General features: G+C 35.2%; 1 protein-coding gene across 4 annotated transcripts in view; it reads right to left on the minus strand.

The window, feature by feature from the left end:
* Nucleotides 1-20,685, minus strand: part of LOC118740455 (serine/threonine-protein phosphatase 6 regulatory ankyrin repeat subunit A) — a 233,659-nt gene that overhangs the window by 183,986 nt on the left and 28,988 nt on the right. For all 4 annotated transcript variants that reach the window (XM_036472008.1, XM_036472007.1, XM_036472009.1 and 1 more), the window contains exons 3-4: nt 7,851-7,952; nt 3,761-3,877 (exon numbers count right to left, since the gene is read on the minus strand). In XM_036472008.1, the coding sequence (XP_036327901.1) occupies nt 3,761-3,877; nt 7,851-7,952 (219 nt within the window). The remainder of the gene's footprint in view (nt 1-3,760; nt 3,878-7,850; nt 7,953-20,685) is intronic.

The raw sequence follows: 20,685 nt of genomic DNA on the forward strand, positions 1-20,685 counted from the left end.
GGAATGACACGGCTTGGCTACAAAGCCAATAGCAACAAAGAGAGCTATATACATACATATATATATAGGTAAGTAAATGCATCAAAATGAAGGGTGTAGGCTAAATATATTGCTATCCTTTGATTGTGAACATTGTGGCATTGGTAAAACGCATTTATTTTTTTAATATTATTGATATTTTCTTTGTGTTGGGCTTTCTTCTTATCTCTTCTTGAAGCTACCAATTTTATCACTCATACGCGCTGGTGTCCCTGATAATTAGATACATACATATGTATACGAGCAAATCTCACAAGTTGTTACATTTTGCGACAAAAATGGTCATCTTTCACACAGATGGTTTTTAGAGCATAATGAACCACATTTTTGCTATTACCAATCAAAATTCTAAAAAAGCGGATTTGCGGCCCACGCTAGTATAAACTGTTTGGTAAAACCTAAACTATGCCATTCGATAACTGCCGCATTTGTAGGCGAAAAACTGAACGTAACGATTTTCGCAAACCTCTTTCAAAGTTAATTTAGCAAGTTTTACAGAGAGCGAAGCAAATGATTTGGGTGGGACAGGTCCAAGGTCACACGGCTTATTCATAAAAAATTTCCATCCAAAGATTTTCTACTTTTTGCAAAGCCGCTAAAAATGTGTGGCGACTAGCTTTATCGTGATGGAATACAGCACTGAAGACTAACACTAATCGCTTGTTTTGATCGCAAAAGTTGTTGGTAGGAGGTTGAATCTATGATAGTCCTAAATCGGAACAGCATTTAATGCCTTTCTAATACTACTTAACGCTCAGTTTGGGGTAGTCACTATTTGTACAGATTACCTTACCTCGATTCCAATTGCCCTTCTCGTTCGCGATTCACTTTTAAAGGCTCGCAATGATTTTATTGTCGACCCAGTAATATGTAAATATATTATATGAAAGATCCAAACCCATTTTCTGGCCGGAATATCACTAGATGGGATATGTTGAAAGACTTAAATTTTTGGGAAAAAGAGTGTAAATTTTAGTTTAAACTTTAAATTAAAAATTTTTATTTTTAAATTTAAAACTTAAGTTGAGTTTCAATTTTACATTGAGTATTAAGAAATGGATGCACAAACATATAGTTCATAGCAAAATTTTGAAAAATCTTACCTAATTGCCCAGAACTACCCCAGCAACTCCCATCCAGCTCATGAGTCATGACATTCGTCTCCTGGGAGGTATGGAAATTGAACAAGAAATACGATAAGTCCATGTTTACATGAACGGATATCGGACCACCGTCTTGCTGAAAGCATAATAGACGGCCAATTTATTCGCCACTCTACTCTCACACCTGCTCTCTAAGAGCACTCTTCAACAAGCCGCCGTACTCGAGCAGTGAAACCACGTTTGCCACTCATTGAGTACAGCCGCCGAAGAAGTAGTCGGATTTCAGCGAGCCCGAAAGAGCAACTTGTACGATGAGTAATGTCAAGAAGGTACAGAGAAAAAAGATGCCGCCTGGAGAAAAAGGGGCAACGGTGCACGCGAGCCATGTACGGTACCGTTGTAGGAAACTGAAGAAGGAAGCGAGACGTATTTGCCGCAATAAGAAGAGAGAGGCCGAAATATGTACGTAAGTGCGAAGGCCGAAATTTTATCAAAGAGTTAGGCAACTTAGGGATGGTTTCAAGATCAGGACGAACCCCTGTAAGAAAAGCCATGGTGACTTATTGACCGATGTCCAGAACGTGCCTAAATTATGGAGGAAACACATCTCCACCCTATTGAACTGAAAGTAGTGGAGAAGACGAACACGAGCCCCTAGTCAATGACATGGAGTCAATGTCGCAGGCCTGACTATGACGAAGTACGAATACGACAGCCTGCCAGCCGATCTTTTTAAGTATGGCGACGAAGAGCTGATAAGGTGCATGCATCAACTCTTATACAGAATATGGTCAGATGAACGCATGCCCACAGGAAAGGCGATCCCGCCATACGCACCAACTACCCCGCGATCAGCCTGTGGTTTGTGTGAAAGACTGACGCCCACCGTCAACGCACTGATTGGTCCTTGGAAAAGATCCGCGAGAACAGGATCGACACACACCATCTATTTGTCGATTTCATAGCCGCTTTCGATAGCACAAACAAAAAGTCGTCTTTATGCCGCAATGTCTGAATTTGGTATTACCGCAAAACTAATACGGCTGTGTAAAGTGATGTTGAGCAATACCACCACCCCCGCAAGAATTGGGAAGGATTTCTCCGAGCCGATTGATACCAAACGAGGTTCGAGACAAGGTGGCTCCCTTTCGCGGGATTTCTTTAATTTGATGTTGGAGAAGCACGATACTTTACTAGAGCGTGCAATTGTTGGCGTATGCCGGCGACATCGATATTATCGGTAAAAACAAGTGCTACGCCTGTTCTGCCTTCTCGGGATTAGATAGCGAATGGGTTTGGCGGTGAACGTGGACAAAACGAAGTATCTCCTTTCGTTTTTGAAGGTTAGAGTTTGTAGGTCGAAAATACAGTTCTTTGATCGGAAATTTACAGTTTTTTGAGTTTTGTTCGCCATATACCACCTTCATCGTGGCGTTAAATATTTAACCCAGAAATTTCTGAAGCCCATCAAGAAGTTTTATTCTGAAAATTGAGAGAGATGCCAAAAACAAAAATACCCAAAACAAAAATATTCATCTGTCAGATTTGCCTATTGTTCAGCCGCACTATCACAAAAATCGTCTTAAACTGCTTGAAAAGATTTAAAAACTTATACCTTAAAATTTATTTGTTAACGATTGTATCTTTTTCGGTATTAGTATTTTTGGCTTCTATAGTAGGGATTTCAGATTTAGGATAGGAGTTCGAGATTGAAGCTTTCTTTTTATGCTGTTCAAAAGATTCCACATTGCACCGTTATTCTACTACAAAAGTTTTAAAAATGGGCAAAAATTCGTACTTAGACACTTTTTATCCAAAATTTCTCGAAAATGACTGATAAATTCTATCATTGAATATTAAGTTTGCTTCGATGCATCGATATTTTTCGATCCATCGGAGAGTATACATCGATGCATAGGATTTTAAGAAATTAAATACTAAAATTGAGCTAATTATGTCTCTAACGGACTATTGAATCAGGTCAAAAACTCTTCGTAAAACCTAAGAAATCATTAAAATTTAAATTTTTAAGTAATACACAATACTCCCGTAATTTTTGAGGGTTTTCCATTTTGTCCGATATTATGTTTAACAGTTACATATAACTTAAAATTTAATACTATTTTATATGGAAAAAATAACGAGGATGGTCAAGAAAAATGCTTATAAAAACAAAGCTACAAAAGAAGATTGCGTCATTTGTGAAACTTAATCTGCTTGAATGAGATGCACAACAGACCTGCAATCACGAGTTTTTCTAAAATATCTAAAATCGTTGGTCAAACTCGCTTTTCTTTATCGCACAAATGAAAAACTAAACTGTAGGTTCAATGCACTACAGATGCATCGATAAATCGACTGTTTATACATCGAGTGGAAAATTTTCGTTGCATCGAAGCAAAACATGGATATTTTCGATGCATCGATATTTTTCCTACATCGATATTCTGTAGTCCCTTTGTGTGACTGTTATTTGGTTCAACTGGAAAATTGTGCTCACTATTTTTTAATAATTTTTATGCATATCATTCACATCTGCAGTAGTTCATATTATAAACGAGTGGATAGTTTTAAAAAATCACTTTACTTATACTCGTTATATAAAAATGTTTGCTTACCCCGTCTACTTTTAGGCGAATTTCCTTTCCAGCTGCAGCTAAAAGAGCGCGCAAAATATTTGTTGCCGTTCCTGTTTGTCGACTGGAGACCAAATGCACAGCAGTTTGGGTGCGAGACTAGAAAATAAAATACAAATTTATGATTTTTTATATATTTAAATAACGATGTAAAAATCTATTAAATTTTACAATGAGAGCAGTAATCATTTTCACGCAAAAAATTTACACAAATTAAAAAGCCTTTATGAGTTAAAAAAAAATTAAGCTACGATAACAATTTTAGCAAATCTAATTATATTGAGAATATCACCTTTTTAATTCTGCGATGAAATTTAAATTCTAACTATTTATTATTATTATTTTTTTTTTCAATTTGGAAAAATTTACCTTTGAAAAAAATCTAAATAAAATATTGTAAGCGCTGCAACCGCTCTCTGCAATAGTCTCGAATGCAACTACTTGCAACGATGAAATTGAATACTCACCTAGCGGCAATAAATTCAAGTACCTTCGAATTTACGTGAAAATCTTCGATTACGGGTGTGAAAATTGATGGTGAATAAAGTGCAAAATTAAATGCAAAAACAATGCAAGCGAAGAATGGGAAACAAACGGAAATCGCAGTAAAACGTTGTTAGAAAGTTAGGCATGTCATTCGATAGAATTTACGACAACTAAGTTGTAGTACAGTAGTGCCTTGATTGAATTGTCTTGCAATTGCGGGAAGCACTTCAGGCTAAAGAGCAATTTATAAATATGAACCAACTCTATGGAGTATTTCAAGAGGAGTATTCTAAATAAAACTACATTTTTATTACTAAAGACTTTTTTTAACTCGTATGTACATACATACATACATATGTATTTTAAATAACAAATTCTCATCTGGCTTACTGTTGTCCAGTATATTGAATTAATACTCTACGGCTATTTTTAACACTAACACATTTTAACATCCCCTCTTGAAATACGAACACTTAAAAGTCAACAAAAGCAATGAATTGGGGAAACACATTAACCCAGTCGGAACTTGAACTAGGTAAAAAGGATTCTTATATAATTCACAAAAAAAAAATCATAAATAATTTTTTAGTTCACAAAGTTTGTATGAGGCTATAAAAGACAGTTAAATATGCATTTCATTTTCACAATCGAACTACTATTTCCGGAGATTTTTCGATTCATTGATTGACAGGGATTGAAACACACTCCTTATTGAAGTTTTTGATATGTAACAACTGTGACTTTGGCGGGATAAGACTGACTAAGCTAATATTGTTATATTTTTGAGCTTTAAACTTGCGCTGTCGTGTGCTGTCATTTGGGATGCGAGTGAGCATATATACTTATACGAAAAGAAGTACAAACTTGACAATGGCATAACGCTAAAGAAACAACTAACAGTTACTAATGTTTATAAGTAAATAGATAACAGTAAAAAAAGTATGATGACTAAAATTGAGGATTCTCAAACTAAACGATGATCTTTCCCTTTTCGGTATTGATGCCTACCACGAAGCAACATCATTATATTGTTTAAAGTATGTTGCAAGGTTTTTTGACTTTCGAATACATAGCGCTATTTTTGGAAGATGTATATATGTTTATAGAAAAGACAAGTAATAGATTTTGTTAAAATAATGTCTTTGAGCATTCGAGTATTCTTCATGATCATCTTGTTGGCCCAAAGTCAGGCAAAGCAGGGCGAGTGTCAAGAACGCTCAAGTACCTTCTTGCTTTAAGTATTCATGTGGGTGTATGAAACTTCATACTATACATATGGCGAAGCTCAAAAAGGTGCTTAAGTTGTCGCAATCAGCTCAGAAGATTACTAGTGGGTTTTGCTTTATCCTTTAACATATCCTTTATACATTAGACTCCAGATTGAAAGATCATGAACCAAAGCGATTACGTAGTGAAACAGGGAAAGCACTCTTAGAGTGTTTCGATGTAGGTAGTTCGATGAGGATCAAATGTCGACTCCGCCAATATCTTTTCGAAGCCAAGGTACACACATGCCTCTGTAGAGCAGAAAACTGTGCGTCCAGCAATGAAAGCTGTATATAAAACAGAAAACCAGAATCTTAGACACTTTATCCTCTTCCTTTTCTCTTCAAAAAGCCGACGTTTGTGCGCATTGTAGTCTCATTTAACGCTCATTGCGTACTGCCACAAAAGTCGGTTTTCAGCGAGCCGGAAAGAACATTTGGTAAGCCGAGGAATGTTGAACCACTGCATAGATATATGACCTGCCGGGCCACCCTGCAATCGGGCGCAACGCTAGCTATGGTGGATCGAAGATTGGGAGTTTAAGAGGGAAGCGAGGTATATTTTCCGAAATAAAGAGTGAGTGTGAATATCTTTAAAGTTTGATTCCCAGATGGTAAAGATAATAATGTCGATAACGGTAGTAATGTCGATAACGGTACCATGACAACGAAATAGATCATGATAGGCAAGCAAAGGCAACAAAAACTTTATCCCTTAACTTTATTTTTAACCGACTTCCAAAAAAGGAGGAGGTTATCAGTTCGTCGGTATATTTTGTTTTTTATGTATGTTACCGCATAACTTTGGACCACGTCAACCGATTTCGATAATCGATAATAAAGGTAGTGTCTCAGAGGTGGTCCCATACTAATCTGGTTAAGATCCGATCAGTGGATCATGAGATATACATATATATATATATTTTTTTTTTATATCAGTTGAAGTCGGTTTTTTTTTTGCTAAAAATTACTTGTTCAATGCCGATTTCCTATTGGTTAGATACCAACACCGCAAAATTGGTTGAAAAAGCTAAAATTATACCAGTATAAATTTTTGAATGACATATTACCGATATTCTACTACATTCAACCTAAGTACGAGTACTTCGAAATGCATATCAACACCACTCCAAGATACATAGTTTTGTAGCATTTGAAGCAACAGACAATGCATTATTTTTATTGCATGTATGTATGTACATATTTATATGTACATATGTAAGTAAGTCGTTGAATTAACGGTGGTGGTTGCCCACAAATTTTTGCTTAGTTACCGAAATTTTGTTTATTTCCGGAATATTTTCTGCCATTTACATATAAATAATATGCGAGGCAGACTGTAAAAGTGGGCGTTGGAGCTAATTTTGGTACATATGTCTATGTGCGTCTCAAAATTCGTAACAACTTGCACTAGTACTTGCCAATGGCTATAATTTTACGTATAAGTATTTCTCGATTTATGTCCGATAAAGTATTAATGACTGCAGATTTAGTTGATTGAGAGCGTCGCATGCGTCATAGAATAAAATGTAACAAAGAGAAACATTGTTTTTGCAACTGAATTAAGCCATTAGGAAACATTCTAAAGAAAATCTTCTACATATATATATTTTCGTTCTTATGAAATTCGTTCTTCAACTCCACTTAACACCCACCTCCGCCACAATGAATCAATTACATTAATTTGAGGCATATTTATTCGTTATTTTCACTTGAAAGGTTAGCAAAATGGAAAATGCATGCCAATATTTAGGTAATCACAATCAGTTGACCTTCACCATTGCTGCTACAATTAGGGGCGAGTGCAAGAGCGGCGGTCAAGTAAGTGAAAGTTACACGCCACACAGGTATTAGAAGAAATTTGAAAACGCAAAAGAAAGTGCAGGACGTGCAACAGGAAATTTCATGTAGTCACATATTGGCTGCACGTGTGAGCTGGGAGTGGAGTGGCATTGCATGCAGTTGACTGACGCTTGCTTGAGCAAACCGCCGTTTGCCTGCTCATGTGCTGCAATGCGACTTGACCTTAACGGTTATAAGCGTGCAGGAATTTTTACTTCGGGCGCACATTTTTACTACATGCACGTGTGAGTTTTCTGATATACATACATACATACATATGTACTTATATGCTGCCTATTTTAATTAAAAAGTTGGTTAAGGTTTTTATAATCAGTCAAAATATATTTGCATAGGCTTGAGTGTAAATTTATGCAGCGCCATTGCACTGATTTCTCAACACGCTATTAAATATTTTCCTTTTTTCATAAGAAAGCGCCATATTTTCACAAAAGCTTACACTTTTTTTTTAGAATACTTACGCCACCCGTAGAGTAGGGATCCACGCCACGTTTGTTAAGCAACAACTTGACAACATCCTCACGCGAGTACATGGAAGCTATGTGTAACGCATTGTAGTTGTCCTGCAATTAAAAGTGAAAAGAAGCAAAACGATAAGTGTGAAAGAATGTAGTTGAGTTTCGTAAGTGAAAGTACATAAAAATATCAGTTTCACTTTCAGTTAGCTAATAGATAATAAGTCTAAAATATGTTTTACTTAATAACGCACCATACACTCTCAATTTATAGTCCATAAACAACATTTTGCAGTTCAATAAGCTTTTCAATTTTGTTGTGGAAGTGTATGTACGCTCATTTGACGACACTTTTATCCACTCTCAAATTGTATTGGCTATTTTAATGGGCGTAGCAATAGCACACGCCTTCGCAAAATCTTCCTCTTACTTATTTGGCTAACATTTACGACATGCAACGAATGCATAAAATTTGACCCTGACTTTCTTTTTTTTTTTGGCGCACAAATTTACTACCGGATATTTAGCGGCGTAATTTTCGGTGGGAACAACTAATGGATTCCTCTAATGTATTTCTTAATTCATATTGTAAGCGCCCATTTATTTGTGTGGTTGGTTTGCTGGTGTGCTTTACTTTGTAGAAGTTTAAACTGTTTTCCCAAGAAATTGTAAATATTTTTCTTTGTTGGCACCTGTGGCGTATGAGTGACATGTAACCTGAGTAGGCGACTGGCGGCGGGGCTTTGCGCCTATAGAGTATTCGAAGGGCTTTTTATGCATCATAACACAATACACATACATATATTTCATAAGCAAAATACCACATACCATTAGATTTCATTGTTTTTCTAGCCATTAGTGACAGTTTAAATTTATTAAGCTTTCTAGAAACAGTATAAATATAGTGCTAAAAAATTAAATGAAAAATTTTTTTAATAGATTTGTGACTGATAGCGTAATCGAAGTAAAACTGACGCCGGTAATATAAACGAATATTTGCATTTACTGAAAACAACACATGCTTATTTTGCTTATTTTTATAAGGAGTTGTAACGTATGAGCGCACTTGTGCGCAAGGGTATCATAACCAGGGCTGCCAACTATACTTAGCTATGAAGTGCCATATTGAGGTTAAAAAGTGCCAAAATGTACCAAATAGAAAAGTAGACGCGCAAAAAAAGGTGCCATTTATTTTTAATTCTTCCCATTTAGCACTAAAATTAGAAACACATTCCTAAAACCGAAGTCCAATGCCAAAGTGATATAAAATAAGACAAATGAAAATAAATTAAAGAAAACATAAATATATAAATCAAATAAAATAAAAATAAAATATAAAACAAGTAAGAAAGTCTAAGTTCGGGCGGGGCCGAACATTAAATACCCGGCGCAAGTATTACATATATGCCTTTTCACCTTTCCGAAAGCTACAGCTACATGGTAAGCCGGGGTGTATCAATTTTGAATAAATTAGCGTCCTTAAATTTCGAAATATTGACGTTTCGAGCATTTCTAAAATTTACCGTTATATGAAAAGCCGTAATTTTAGTCCGATTTCAATAATTTTGAACGTTTTGCTTTTATGTGGCAAGCACAATAACCATACCGAGTTTGGTACAAATTGGTAGAACGGTTACCGAGATACATATATGTGATCATAAGTGGGCGGTGCCACGCCCATTTTCCAAAATTTTATGATAAGCGTATTTCCTGATAAAGAATTGTTGCAAGCATCAATTTTGAATAAATTGGCTTTAATATTTACTGATTTATCGAAGATTTCGTATTTCTCCAAATTACCGTTATATGAGATGTGGGCGTGGTTATTGTCCGATTTTAAAAATTTTCGGCCATTTGGTATCCTGTACCAAGGCCAATAACTGTGCCAAGTTTGGAAGAAATCGGTGCAGCGGTTGCCAAGATATACACATGTAACCATAAGTGGGCGTGGCTACGCTCATTTTTCAAAAATTTATAACATTCTTATTTTTCGTCTAAAAATTATTGTAAATATCAATTTTGTGTTAATAATCTTCAGTAGTTACTAAAATATCGCAGTTTTCGTATTTCTGAAAATTACCGTTATATGGGAGGTAGGCGTGGTTATTGTCCGATTTTGCCCATTTTCAATACCATCCGTCCTACGCCCGAAAGAAGTGCACGCGCCAAGTTTCGTTAAGATATCTTAATTTTTACTCGAGTTATCGTGTGCACAGGCGGACGGACGGACGGACGGACAGACAGTCACCGCTTAATCGATTTCTCTTTTCATCCTGATCATTTATGTATACATTTGTCTATATCTATCTCGATTCGTTTTGCCTGTTACAAACAACCGTTATGTGAACAAAGTTATAATACCCTTGTGCACAAGTGCGCTCGGGTATAAAAATACAAACAAAATATTTGTTGGCAATCGCTCCAAACGCAGATCGAACCTGGCACCTACAGACTTGTAGCACGCAACTCTCACCTTTGCTTTGTTTGCTTACCTGTACAGAAGACAACAGCTGGTCGTTTTTACCAGTGTTGTCATCTAAAATTCCCCTGATCCGAGTTAATTCCCAAAAATTTAGTGCATTTGTTTGGCTGCTTATGCGCATTTGAAAGAGGAAAATGCTTGAGATAACCAACGAAATTTGGCATGTCCTTTAGGTAGGTTGGTATTAAAAATTAGCGAAATCGGACTGAAATAAAGCCCACTTCCCCTATAACGGGTTTTTTCTTAATGCAAGAACTACGATATTACGCTGTGCGATAGAAACCAGCACGAACTGTGTTAACATTTTTTGAAAGTATATGTTTCGATCTAAGTGGTTTTCCAAAAAGTGGAAAAATTGTTAAAATAAATGTCTGAGCGAAACTAAAGGTTCAGTTATACATATATAATAAAATTTCATGGGAGATATTTTCGTAGAATATTTTAACCCATTAGCTCCCGCCTAAAAGGGTCGTTAATAAGGGTCTTCTCAGGCAAAAACTTCATGCCACCAACGTAAAAATCTATGACAAGAAGGAATAACAGCTCAATAAACTCAATTTTAAAAAATTAAAAAAAAAACAATTTTTTTGTTGATTTTTTATTTTAATTTTTTATAGACTTTTACGTTGGTTGCATGAAGCTTTTGCCAGAAAAGACGCCTAGTAAAATTTTCCGAAGAGTAATTTTATAGAATATATTAATCCTCTAACGAGCTTCCAAATTTGCTTTTGGCGGGGTTTCTTGTAGTAAGGCGGGAGCTAATGAGTTAGGATGTTGCACAGAAATATTTTTCATGAAATTTTACTATATATAACTGGAACTTTAATTTCGCTCACACATTAATTTTAACAATTTTTTCCATTTTTTTGAAAAGTGCTTAGGCCGGGACATGGAAACTTTAGTAGGCCATAAAATAAAAATACGACCTAACTTTTGCAAATCCATCGAGTGTTTTATTACTGGATATGTATACTTTCAGAAAATATTAGCAAAGTCTGGGCTGGTTTGAATTGTCATAAAATTGTCGCACAGTGTAATCAAGAAATACAAAACACTTAAAATATGCAAGAGAATATTATTAAATTTATTATATATATGTATGTATTATATAGGCGCAAAAAGTCCTACATGCCCAATACACTTAATGAATGCTATTTTTCGCGAAAAATTAAACATCTGATGACCATTCAAATTAACTGCAAAAGTATCTCCAGAAATAAAGTTTCTGCAATTATAGTCAAATAATGCATAACAGGGGAAAAGGGAGTTTAGCGCCTGATAAATATTGAAAAAATATGTGCTTACTCTTTCTTTGGAACTATCGCTAAGATCACTTAAAGTGCCCAAAATTAGACTCAATTAATAAGTGTAAACAAAAGTAATTTCCCATAGCTTAAGGTCTTATAACGCATACTACTGGCCAATATTTCATTTAAATAATTTTTGAACATACCGGGAAAGGTGCTGAAGGATTGACAATTTATTAAAATATATAAGTGATGAAATTTTCTATTCGCTAACCTTTTATGTATTGTTCCTATTTACTATTATTATTCTTATTGCTGGCTGATAATGACTAATTTTACTATCGCGCAGACCTAATGCCCAAAAAAACGATCAAATAGGAAGTTGCATGCAGTATATGATCAAAAACCCCTTTTAATATCAATCTTTTATTTCACAATATGAGTTATTACTTCATATCATACAATTTCGATACAAATTTTATATAATGGATGCATTGTTTTAAAAAACTTTACAAATCATAAATTATACGCATACACACAAATAAGTACCTACATACAAATGTATACATATTTGGAAGATTTCACCACGAATACTTGTTTGAGTGCTTCATGGGTCATTGAACCTTTTCTATTTCCCGCAAAAATTTCGATACTCGCTGCTCCAACACCTACACTAGTATTTTACCACCGTTAGCAGCTCCACACTACGCTTTGCTACGCCTTAAAGTAGGTCAAAGCAATACAAACATTTTGCGCCCTCTGAAAGAAGTTGGAAAATTTTGCGCTACCGTTGTTTTGTTTCCGATGACTTTGCGCCGCCATTAGATGTGTATGTGTATGCAGATGTAAATGTGTGTAGATGTATATATACTAGGGTGCTTTTTTTGCGACTATTGTTTTTTTCACTCCTACTTCGAAACTTTGTGGAAAACACCTAAAAAAACTCCCTGAAAATTTGAACCTTTAATATTAACATTAAGTACTCGCCCAAGGCGTGCAAAGATTTCCCATATAAAATACACGTAAACTTTGATTTTGTTTTCAAAACTCTACAGCTCAGAGGCATTTTATGGTATAATTATGGTCAATCACGGATTGTCTTCAGAATTTAATGCTCTACAAAATTTCCATTGCGGCGTAACTCTAACTCCCACCAGCGAGTTAGTACGGGTCACCAAACAAAATATTTTGATTAAATTCCCGTTTTTTTTTGTCCCTATCTCGTAAATAAAAAAAACCTATAGAAAAATTGCGAATGACAAACTTGTAGGCCATCCAGTTTAAATATAAAAAATAAAAATCAAAGTTTTCGTGTATTTTATATGGGAAATCTTTGCACGTCTTGGCCGAGTACTTAATGCTTATATTAAGGGTCAAATTTTCAGGGAGTTTTTCTTTAGGTGTTTTCCACAAAATTTCGACGAAGAAGTGAAAAAAATAAACAATAGTCGCAAAAAAGGCTCCTTAACCCTCTACTAGGCAGAACCGCCTCCAGACGGTCGTTAACTAAACACCTCTTTAGTGCACCTGTAATAATTTTTTTCTATATTCGTAAGGCACGATCTTTAGACAAAAATCGTACCCTTACGGAGAAGTAAATTTTAATCCGTTATGTCAATCCGTTTTATTTTAATCGGCAGTTGAATTACAGATTTTGAAAATACGGTTAAAATTAATTATTTCTTGCTATTTAGTAATTTCGTAATTAAAGAAATTTTTTCTTTTGAAAAATTTTTTGATATAAAAAAATTCGGTGGATTTCGTTGTTAAAAGCACCGTATTTTAATATAAGTTTTATAATTATGTCACCATTCGAAAGGCAGAAAATTGCTTTCGAACACAGACCGTCTACAGACCGGCTTGCCGACATATAAAACCCCAGTTTTGCATTTTTGACCGTCTGCAGACGGCATTGCCGATTCGTAGGTCAACATTGTGTAAGAGAAAGCTGAAAATATGTGTAAGTATATCAGCAAGCCCGTCTCCAGACGGTCTTTGTTTTTCTCCCCTGTAGGAAAAAGTTACTGTCACAGATCGAAGTGGACATCAGTTTTGGATTTCTCGTGCCAAAATCATCCATTCCTGAATTTTTCAACTCATAAAAAAATTGGCCTACTAGAGGGTTAATATATACATTAGTTTGGTACTTAAATGTACGAAGCGAATTTGTTCATCAGATTTCCTACGTCGGTGCGACTATAGTCGAAGATATCACATATAAATTTTTCCCGATTGAAGTCGGTTAAGGCGTGTCGCACAGGGATCAAAGTTCAGATTTCCCTATGAAGACGTCATAACCGACGCCAATCGGGACCAAAATTTCCATATGATATTTGTGACCGTGGTATTACTGATTGAGGGAATGAGATTTAAAAAAAATCGTTCATTAGATTTTAGGGACCACCCCAATATTCATCTTCATATTTGTATATGTAAATATGTATTTTTATCTAGCGTAAAATTGTGCATATATTTATTTGTCAATTGTTGTTGGTGCCAAGCCATGACGACCTTTGTTTTAAACTTTGCGCCTTAGCGAGACTTTGCGAAGTTGCATAAAAGCCATTTCATTATTGCCCTATTGGCAGGGGAAAACTTAGAAATACCAAGGAAGCGAGGATAACGATGTATGGCCGTGTGTTTAATCTTTGCAAGAAATGCGGTATTTGGCTGGTTGTCACAAGTGAAATATTATCTGTCTGCTAACGAAAATATTTGCATCGCTTTTTTTGCGGCATTTTAAATTTACATATGAAAATCTAAGGTTGAAAGAGGAGCTAACAAGGAATGAGTAAGTATAACTTTTCTTCAAAAAAGTTCCTTCTGACCGGTTCCTTCTGGCGGTTTTCCTTCCCAGGATGCCGCTGTACGCTGGACTTGGAATTCTCTACATAAAATATCCAATCAAATGAAAATACCACAGAAGCCTCAGATAGTGATATGTTAAATAGCGACCTACATAGGCGGCGCGTTTGACGAAGAAGAACCTAGAGCAAGGTGGACATTTTAAGCATTTAATTCTTAAAAAGTTATGAATACTACGTTCAGTTCAATTATTTTCGCATTCGTATTATGGTAGGAAACCCTGAAAAACCGGTGATGGAACACGGCAACAGATCGGTCTGTTCTGTCCCGTAGCGGGTATGAAGTTTTACTCCCATATTTAACGCCTGCCTCATAACTGAACAGCTACAATTGAGCTCATCAGCTGTAATAAAGGAACATTTCTGAGTTTTAGATATGTAAATACCATTTGTTAGCAGTTTTTTTTAGTAACAAAAAGCCAGTACGAGTTTTCAATGTGGCTTGAATGTTGATTTAAGTTCTGGCGTAATCAGTGAAAGGTGTCATGCCGTGGACCGAAACTAACAGTTATTTTTTTTTTTAAGTCAAAAGATCTTCCCGTCCTCTTTAACTTGATACCAAATAGTTTAATTTGGATAAGCGGTTTGTTTATTATCAGGAAATGACTTTTATTTCAAACTTGAAAATCTTTGGCCAATGTGACTTAAAAAAGATATAACCGTTATTTTCGGTCCCTGTGTAATGCAGGTTTTGGTACTCATATATATGCATAATATTAACGGCCTTCATAAAAACATCAAAATTCACTTCATCGCCATCTTCTTAGTGTGTGTGCGTAGAGGGCAAAGAGAAGGTTGCATTTTTCGGTAGAAACGAAATCGACATAAGAAAAGAAGAGCTGTCGACTTCACCTTTCATTACCTTAAACATGAGTAACATGCCCAATATGTCTCTACGACTGCAAATCGTTTGGAAGGTTTATGAGCTAATCAAGCTTAAAAATAAAAACTAAGTGGGTGTAATCCCCACGCGCGGAAGAAGCGAGACTTAGTCTGAATCTAAACCTTGATTTTAACCATAATTTTAATCGTAGCCTTAATCTTAATATTAAACTTAATAATAATTTTTACTTTTATTTTTATATTATCTTGAAATTTGTCTAACCTTCTTTGGCACAACCGTTTGTCGGTTTAGGCCGGGACTAAAAAACTTCGTCAATTGCCTCTCTCTTTGCAAAGTTGCGGAAGTTGTTCGTACCGAGAGTAGAAAGGTCCTTCTGTACTTGGTTCTTCAACTTTGTTCGTGGGAGCCCCTTCCACGCCGAGTCGAAGGACCTTTTCAGTAAAGCGTCTGTGGTGTAGTGGTTCGAAGTATGTACTACGTTTTTGTAGGGCCAACGTAAAATTTGAGACCATGTCAGCTGAAATGTTCTATCTAGTGGGAAAACTCACCACCACGATGACAGTGAGGTTGTCGTTTCTTCTCTCTCTCTATCAACACCAATTTTATAAGTTGATGCTATGGTAAGTATGGAAAGGCGGCTCCGTCGGTGGATAGCTGACGCATAACATCAAAAAATAAAAAAAAAACAAATGCGTTTTTCTAATAGCGGTCGCCCCTCTTCAGGCAATGGCAAACTTCCGAGTGTATTTCTGTTATGAAAAATAGCTTTTAATAAAAATATAATAGCCGCACGGAGTCAGCATAAAACTGTAGGTGCCTCCCCTTGTGTGAGAACAAGGCGCACGCTCATAAGAGCCATTCTATTATTGTTATTAAAACTATGCCCATGCCGTTAAAAAGCTTATATAATTGGTCATTCTAATATTTGACGAAGTGTGAAGGTCCGTCCGATGATGGATTTTTCATAACTGAGGCTACACGGTTACTTGTGGAAGACCAATATCCCACAAATCGTTCAAAAAGTCAATAAAAGTTCCAGGACTCTAACTTGGTAAAAAGCAAAAATATAAAATATTTTTTAAAGGGTTTTAAGGGACTTGGTAAACCATCTAGAAACCAACTAATTATGTTTTTTTCATTGATGTTTTTAATTAAAATGAAATATATGTATGTGTATAAAATGTTCCCGCAATATATGTTTCGGAGTTTTGAAAGTTTACGTCAGAGCCATTATTTTCGGTTGTTGAAGAAAAGTGAATGTGAAGTTGAAAGGTCGTTTCGGTGGGCTCATTTCTTTTTGAAGTGAAACTTCTTAGCGGAGGTTGGTTGGTTGGGAGTAAATTGGCAAATTCAACAGAAATTGCACACGGAAACGGTGCAACGGAAATGATGCAACGGAAATGGTGCAACGGAAATGGTTTGGGCTGAAACAAGTGCTCTTGAGTGTATGCAAATGGTATTAATTTAACAAAGGTAAAAATAAAAACAAAAACAACGATACGTAAAGGATGAGGATACCGATAAAAGTAGAGATGAAGATAAAGGAAAAAAGATTAAAATAAAGGTAAATAGATGGAGACACAGATACTCATTCAGTGAACCATTTTGGGATTTTAGAGATTTTTGGGATTCTCGGGATTTACCGATATTTTTATCGCTTTTGTTATCGATATTTTTATCGATTTTGCTATACAAATTTTTATCGAATTTGTCATCGATTTTGATAGCGATATTTTTGTCAGTTTTGTTATCGATATCTTGTTGGATGTTACTATCGATTTTGTTATCGGAAGAGTATAAATATAAAAATGAAGATAAAGAAAAATAAATGTAATTAGAACGAACAGGTTAGAGGTAGGGATCTAGATAGAAAAAAGACAAAAAAATATATTCTTCAGAAAAATCAGATGTATTTATGTATGTATATTGGTTATGAGACAAAATAGATATGGAACGTAAGTTTCAATTCTCCAGTGTGGCCCAGGCCATTTACTTTTTTTTTTACAATAAACATCGTTGAAAGCTAAAATTGTTAGCATTCGACGCGAAAATGAGCAAATGTATAAAAGTCTTTTGGTGAGTAGAAAAAACATGAAATATCTTGAAAAGTGCATAAATGCGACAAATTCGATGTTAGTTGCTGAAACGCTTTGAGTATCTACTTAGTCGAAATAAGTGCTAGGTGGTCAACAAGTTTGGGTTTGTCAGAAAAAATACCATTTTCTCAAACACATACATACATATGTACATGTGCATATGTCACAAGCTGAGTAAGTTAATTTTTAGAAACACTTAATGCTGATAAAATCAAAAATGTCGAAGGGCGTTACCATCATCTTTGGGAGTGGCTTAAATTCAAGTAATACATTGGACGAAGATAGAAGTCAGATTAAGGAAAAATGCTTGGTCAGGGGAAGTTAATTAAAATCAGCACTAGAAAATGTTTCCTTCCATTAAGTCTCCTTACATTTCCCTACATTTCCGCACCTTTGTGCGTAATCATCGACATACGCAGTAACTTACATATGCAGCTCATTAAAAATACATTATGCTATTCTCAAATTATAAGGTGGGTCTTGCGAAAATTGCAATAATGGCACAAACCATGATTTGCCAACGTACATACATACATACATATATATGTATGTAAATGTCACCACGGAAAGCCGCATAATAATGATGACATCTTAACAAATGTCATTTCGCATTTTGCAACTGTCAGCAGCACCAACCGAGAAAATGGTGGTTAATTAAAATACAGAGCGGCTATGCGGGTTTTTAAGTTGGACTAAAAGAACACGCCTCAAGCAACATTGACAAATGGTTATTTTCAAAAAATTGAAGTCAGCACTAAGTTTAGCAATGAATGACTGGCGCGATTGCCGCTCCGCAATGTCCTGCAGAAAGTAAGCCAACTTTATACGAAATTTGCAAAAGCCACAAAAAACTTCTTACAGCAAGTAGATGAGTATGTACATTAGGGTGGTCCGAAAAAGTAAATTCGGAATTTTAATGCTCTCACCGGCTAGGAATATAAAATACCGAAAAAATATACACCCTTCTCAAAGTTTTCCGAGTATTTTATTTGGGAAAAAAAGCAATTTTTTTGAGAAATGGTATAGGATTCTTGAAAATCAATATTTTTCGTTCGGAAAACTCTGGTTCTCTTCAGGAGACTTCCAATAACAATACCCAATTTTTTATTTAATAAGTTTTGAATACTAACGATTGTTTATGGGACCCCCTTCGGATTTTCAGTGGGTTTTGGCGGACCTATAAAATACAGTTTTTTATAAAAAAGTGGTTAAATAAACAAATGAGTATTACTATTATGAGTATGCAGAAGAAAAAAAAAGTTTTCCGATTGAAAAATATTGATTTTCAAGAATCCTTTACCATTTCTACGAAAAGTGGTTTTCCCCATATAAAATACACAGAAAGCTTTGAGCGGCCTCTAAAAATTTTATATATTTCTTTCGGTATAGAAAAATCCAAGTGGGTGAGAGCATTAATTTTCCGACTTTCCTTTTTCTCATGCATTTTTGGACCTCCCTAATGTACATACATACATGCATAAGTGTGCGCCACAAAATGAATTCAGACATGTGTGCTGCCCACTGTTAGCTGCAAAGTTAAAATAGTTGCGACTGTGTTGCAGGACAAATGTTATTCTAATGTTATCAAACTATACGACTTCCGTTTGCTTCAAAGCAGGTAAAGTAACTTAGATTCATACACACAAGCATAATTTATTACGCAAAGAAATGGCGAAATTGTGCTGATGAAGTGTGCAGCTGTGTGGGTCAGTTATAATTAAAAATGCATATTAATGTTACGTCAAAGTCAATGTTATAAAAGCACATATGCAAAATAGCACATAAATACATACAACATTTTACACAAGCGTTATTTATTGTATATAAAAGCATGAAGCGTGACTTGAAAACTCACATTCAGTGGGTGTTGGCACTTGATAATTAAGTGAGCACTTTACTTGAGGGTTTCGTTGAGGTTAACGCAGCGAATAGTGAGTGAGTCAGGGAAAAGTTCATTGCCAAATTGAGGAGTTGACTTTCGCGCATTGAGGCGTTGATTAATGGACAATTTGGCAGAACAGAAGAAGGACATGCTTCTTTTTCCTTATAAATTCTGCGAAAGATGACTAAAACTTGCAGAAAATAATATTCAGATAGAACTTAGAATATGTACACATGTACAAAGATATCAAGACTGGGAAGCAGGTCTTCTAAATGCACAAATGGTCAGGCACATGTGCCGATAGTCTGGCTGGACCCACATTCAAATGGTATGCGTTTACATGTAAACGCCGGGATTATATTGCTGCATGTCTTAATTTGAACTTATTTGTGTATTGCTTGGTATTCAAAATTATTATCTTATTTTCAAATATTTGTTTGTAAGACCTGCAGCCGGTTTCACCAGCAATGTAAATGGAAAATGAAATGAAAATTTATTTTCCCCCAATTTCCATATACAATTCAAAAAATTAAAGTCATTTTCACTGAATTTTCTTTCGTGAAATTGACTGTTAAAATTTTCGAACGATGATAAATTACACTGTGGGGTCGCTAAAATTACACAAAAAACGCCAAGAGACGTAAACTAAATTTTAAGTGCAAGATTATGGACCTGTATACCATTTTAATAGATCAGGGCATTCTCCCAAGTTATCTTCAATTTAAGTTTGCACTGCGAATGAACAAAAATTCAAAGTTTAATGTAGAAAATGTTACTCATACGCCATATACGTATGAATACGGCCATGTACGATATGGCGTATGAGTAACATTTTTGCCATTCAAAAGTAGTTTATTTAATCACCGATTTTCATAGAAGCTGCTTCAACACAAATAAAAAAATACAAAAAATCTGCAATATTTTTTTCCTTGCTAGAGTTCGATTTTTTTCATAAAAATTAAAATATCTTCAGAAATTAACCTGCAGCCGGATTCCAACATTCGCTTTCGCTAATTTCGATCACCAAAAATCTCCAAAATAATAGCAGGCGCGAGTTATGAGTCCTTGTTAGGAATTAAAAGTACACAAGAGATTATTTCAGTCTCGTTTTATTTCCAGAACTGTTTTCCATTTTTACACTTACATCTATTTATACTATTTCTAACTATTGTTTGTTTGGTGATAAAAAGATGTTTACATGTTTAGCATTATGTTATCATAATGCTTTGTTACTTATCACCGAATATAATTGTTTATGTTATTAAAAAGATGTTTACGGGTTTATACTTGTCTATCGTATTCTCTTTGTTATTATGTTATCATACAAGGTTAAAGGGCATATAGTTGTTTGTATGTATTTTGGTTCGTGAATAATGATTATATGTATATGTGTATGTATCTAGTGTTTAGGTTAGCGTCGTTAACT

Source organism: Rhagoletis pomonella, unplaced genomic scaffold (genome assembly GCF_013731165.1).
Source record: "Rhagoletis pomonella isolate Grant_MI unplaced genomic scaffold, Rhpom_1.0 Rhpom_scaffold_00006, whole genome shotgun sequence".
In the NCBI taxonomy this organism is placed as follows: domain Eukaryota; kingdom Metazoa; phylum Arthropoda; class Insecta; order Diptera; family Tephritidae; genus Rhagoletis; species Rhagoletis pomonella.